Source organism: Lathyrus oleraceus, chromosome 5 (genome assembly GCF_024323335.1).
Source record: "Lathyrus oleraceus cultivar Zhongwan6 chromosome 5, CAAS_Psat_ZW6_1.0, whole genome shotgun sequence".
Classification (NCBI taxonomy): Eukaryota; Viridiplantae; Streptophyta; class Magnoliopsida; order Fabales; family Fabaceae; genus Lathyrus; species Lathyrus oleraceus.
This window is the reverse complement of record NC_066583.1, coordinates 167,521,572-167,525,858: the sequence shown is the minus strand read 5'-3', so window position 1 is coordinate 167,525,858 and position 4,287 is coordinate 167,521,572. Positions and strand designations below refer to the sequence as shown.

At 36.7% G+C, this 4,287-nt stretch overlaps 1 protein-coding gene across 3 annotated transcripts; it reads left to right on the top strand.

The window, feature by feature from the left end:
- Positions 1–324: 324 nt before the first annotated feature.
- LOC127080752 (WAT1-related protein At3g02690, chloroplastic) lies at positions 325–2,955 on the top strand. 3 transcript variants are annotated; one of them, XM_051021055.1, is made up of 5 exons: positions 325–908; positions 1,158–1,554; positions 1,657–1,704; positions 2,169–2,291; positions 2,562–2,955. In XM_051021055.1, the coding sequence occupies exons 2-5, from the start codon at positions 1,372–1,374 to the stop codon at positions 2,769–2,771; spliced, it is 564 nt and encodes a 187-aa protein (XP_050877012.1). In that variant the 5' UTR covers positions 325–908; positions 1,158–1,371; the 3' UTR covers positions 2,772–2,955. The 3 variants fall into 3 exon arrangements, with proteins under 3 accessions (XP_050877012.1, XP_050877011.1, XP_050877010.1); XM_051021054.1 differs by having other exon boundaries at positions 1,038–1,554; XM_051021053.1 differs by having other exon boundaries at positions 325–1,554.
- Positions 2,956–4,287: the final 1,332 nt, after the last annotated feature.

Genomic DNA, 4,287 nt, shown 5'->3' with positions numbered 1-4,287 from the left:
CCTCCTAGTTTAGAGTCGGCCACCGACACGGACACTAATAGTGTCGGCTAAGCCTACACTAACGGACTCTATCAAGGTACATCTTTTAAGACAAGTTATTTTTTTATCAGTGTCGGCAAAACCGACTCTACTTGTTATGTTATATTTGCAGAATGTTTGATTAATTTATTTAGAGTCGGTGTGACCGACACTATCTAGTAGCATTATTTTTTAATTACTATTTATTTACTTAGAGTCCGTGAGACCGACGCTACTCTTATTTTATTTATTAATTAGAGTCCGCTTGGCGGACTCTATGGAATTTTCTATTTCGGACCAAAAATTACGCGACAGCTTATTTCCCTCTTTCCTTTTCCCTCGTCATTTTTCACTCTCCCTCCATTTCATTTCACAAAACCAAAACCCTAATTCCTAATCCGTGAATCCCTTTTTCCCTATTTCGTGAACCAAATGAGGAGAGTCTGGATCAAGAAACAATTAACTCTATCCTTTGTTCTAACAAAGGCGTTCTCCATGTTTTTCACTAAGCCAAAGGCTCCGCCGCGCCGGAAATTGCCTCTGGCAGTGGCGAAGGTCAAAACCTCCAAATAAACATATCAAATTGCTCGCCTTGACTCATCTTCCACAATCTAAAATCTTCTTCCTCTGATTTTTAACCAAATTCTCAAACCGAATCGAAATACCTATGAACCCTAATTCACGAATTCAAAAATTAAACATTGTGATGAAGGAATCAAAGCCTACAGTGTTAGGACTTTGATTCCTCAGGTTCGAGGCTACATGACTGCAACTTGAATCAAGGAAAAATGGAAGAAGAACGAAGAAATACTACCTACGAGGATGAGAAGTTCCCCGGTCTTGTAGGGATTGATGAAGATGAGGATGAACAAAGAACAAGCTCCACTCAGGTAACTCTGAATCTATTGCTCCTTATTCTCTCTGATTCTTTATTTTTCTTCTCCAATCTCTTTAGCCTATAGGTTCTGACTATCCTTGTTTTGTGGTTGTTGTTCTTGTGATGTGTATGAGAGATACAGAGAGTTGAGAATTTAATGAGAGTTGAGAATTTGATGAGAGTGAGAGAATTTGTGATGAGCGATTGGTGATGATTGAAAAATGATTATGTGTAAAAAAATGATTGAATGATGATTCTGCAGTGACCGGAAATGATTCCATCCCTTAAATGATTGATGATGATGTTGATTTATAGAGTGAGAGCGGTAATAGTGTTTTTCTAGTAGTGTAAGTGAAGAAGAAGAAAATGGAAAAGCAGAGAAAAAAGATGAATCATCGCCGAAGATACTTTGCCTAGCGGAAGGGTTATGGGAAGATGCTGTTTTAATATCGCCGTTCTTCTTCTGGGGCACTGCCATGGTGGCGATGAAAGAAGTGCTTCCTAAATACAGTCCTTTCTTCGTTTCGTCTTTTCGTCTCATTCCAGCTGGGTTCCTTCTCGTTGCTTTTGCTGCTTCCAGAGGAAGGCCTTTTCCCTCTGGCTTTAATGCTTGGCTTTCCATTTCGCTCTTTGCTCTCATAGATGCTGCCTGCTTTCAGGTTTCTTTTTTCACTGAATGTATCTTTGTTTACTCATTTTCAATTATGTAATTGCTGATTTATTGATTGATTGATTGGTTTGTTTCTTTTGTAATGAATTAGGGATTTCTCGCAGAAGGGTTGGAGAAGACTTCAGCTGGTTTGGGCAGTGTATGTTTGCACTTAATTTCTTAGTCAATTTTACTGTTACTAGTTTACTGCTACTACTATTACTCTATGAGTAATTACTTTTTGTGTATGACTAAACGAAGTTGTCATTTGTGTATAGGTGTATCCGACTATAGAATTTTAAACATGACTTATATTTAGAGACATTTTTTTTAAATGAGGCTTATATTTACGGACAACTTATATTGTTATTGCTGTTTTGGTTAGGTGTTTATGTCTAGTTCATATATCTTTGCTAGAGAGTACAGTGTAGTCCTCATTTAGTGCATATTGAATGTCTGAGTTGTATGTTGAAACGGGTGAAATTACTTTGTAAGATGTTGTATGTGTGTCATATTGATAGAATTAGATTACAGGAAAAATTGATTTGACTTTGTGTTGATTTTGATTTTAGATTGCAGTGAGAGCATGAATTGTTGCTTGTTTTGACTATCTATATATGGCAGGTTATTATTGATTCACAACCTTTGACAGTGGCTGTACTTGCAGCTTTGTTGTTTGGTGAGTCCATTGGAATTATTGGAGCTGCTGGGCTTGTACTTGGTGTCGTAGGACTTGTGTTACTGGAGGTATTTTAATTTTGGTTTTAACCAAAAGGAAGTGTCTTAATTCTCATACCCTTTAAGCTCAACCCAAAGTTGGAAATCAAAATCTTTTACATATAATGTGGATTATGGAAGGATATTAACTATTAAGCATATGTTTTGCTATAGTTAGTGCTGTCCACAAAATACAATTACCTAATTGATTTTGTAATTTTGAATATACAATTTCTCTTGGAACATCCATTACCTTTTATGTAATATTTAGTAAAGCAAATACTACTGTTTTTATTGCAGTTACCTGCCTTATCATTTGATGGGAGCGACTTCTCACTGTGGGGAAGTGGGGAGTTGTGGATGCTTCTTGCAGCTCAGAGCATGGCAGTTGGCACTGTTATGGTTCGTTGGGTATCCAAGTACTCTGATCCTATCATGGCAACTGGATGGGTGCGCTTCAAATCTCATTTTAACTCGATTTTGTTGACAATTTTATGTTATGAAACTTAACTTAATGATTACTATTCCTTTTTTCAAATTCAAAAGTAACATACATTTATTCAGATGTACAGTATTAATAGCTATTTTTTCGTTATATTTATTTTTGTGCTGTTTGGACATGTCATCAAGCCTCTTTGTATTACAGTTTCAAACCAGAAAAGATATCAAATTAACATAAGTGTGAATTTGGATATGCTGGACTCTACTTATAGATCCTGTTTATAGTTGCAGAATATTTATTTCAGCAGATGTGTTAACAATAAGTTTGTATACTGAAAGTAGTGAAATGGTGATTATATAGGTATTACATTCATATATTATAGTTTTTACAAAAATATCTATTTGTTTACGAAAAGAGGAAAGGGCTTCTGAAAGTCTTGTCGTTGATTAAGAACCCTTTAGAAGGTTGACTTTAGAGTCGGACAGGGCAACGCTAAACATAATATTGACTTTTCATGGTTTTGAAACAATATAGCGTCGGTCCCATTAGTGTCCGCGTTAGCCTCCGTTTCACCGAGGCTACGTAGCCTCGGTGTATCTTTAGCCGACGTTACACAGTAGCTTCGCAGCTTTTATTCAAGGCCCGACACCGACGCTAAACCGACGCTAACCACATATTAGTGTCTGTTTTTTCACCTTTAGCGTCCGAAAGTGGCCGACGCTAATAACTGTTTTTCTAGTAGTGTACTCGCTCCTAAATCCATACCATCGTACCATAGCACACTAAAAATCGTTGATATCACCATAAGCAACGCTTCGCTAATGCCTCATTGAAATTAGCTACTCACTCTTGAATCCATATCACCGGACCAGAGCACACCAAAATCATTACTATCAACATAAGCAACACTTTACTAATTCCTCGTTGGAATTATCTACTCGCTCCTGAATCCATACCACCAGACCAAAACATACCAAAACTGGACTTAAGCACGTACATCATGATACATGATTCACCATAACATACAATCTCACAAAAAATGATCACCATGATTTTATCACCATATAATCACCATAATAAACAACAATACCATTATCCATACCACACAAGCGAATTAAATCAATCATCATAATGAACAATATCAAACACCTCCAAATAGTGACCAAACAGTAGTACCACTACAAATATATATTCACATACAACACTCAACCATATTAAATCATCTAAACATTGATTAATATTCCAACATTTACAATAAGTCACATAATTATACACACACTTTACAACATATACCACACGTTATTCAAACATGGTAATTCATCTCACAGGGAACTACCATAATATAGCTTTGTGCATTAGCTGTCCAACACTTCAAACCGCGTCTTAATCCAAGTCTCGAAACTCGAGTTACGATCGAAAATATCTCACGTGATACAAAATCCAATGAGCTACTTCGGCCATCCGTAGCAGTTGTTACGGCCCGTAGCAATGCATAGGACCCAAAAACGTTGTTTTTGCGAATTTGCAATTCCAGAGCTCCGATTTCGATCTTGTAAAAACCATAACGCTCGTAATTCATCATAC

What these genes read in the sequence shown, in the direction of transcription:
- LOC127080752 (XM_051021055.1), top strand. Translation starts at nt 1,372, where the DNA reads ATGGTGGCGATGAAAGAAGTGCTTCCTAAATACAGTCCTTTCTTCGTT. An exon ending in TAGATGCTGCCTGCTTTCAG is followed by an intron (nt 1,555 to 1,656) that starts GTTTCTTTTTTC and finishes GTAATGAATTAG; the next exon opens with GGATTTCTCGCAGAAGGGTT. An exon ending in TAGGACTTGTGTTACTGGAG is followed by an intron (nt 2,292 to 2,561) that starts GTATTTTAATTT and finishes TTTTTATTGCAG; the next exon opens with TTACCTGCCTTATCATTTGA.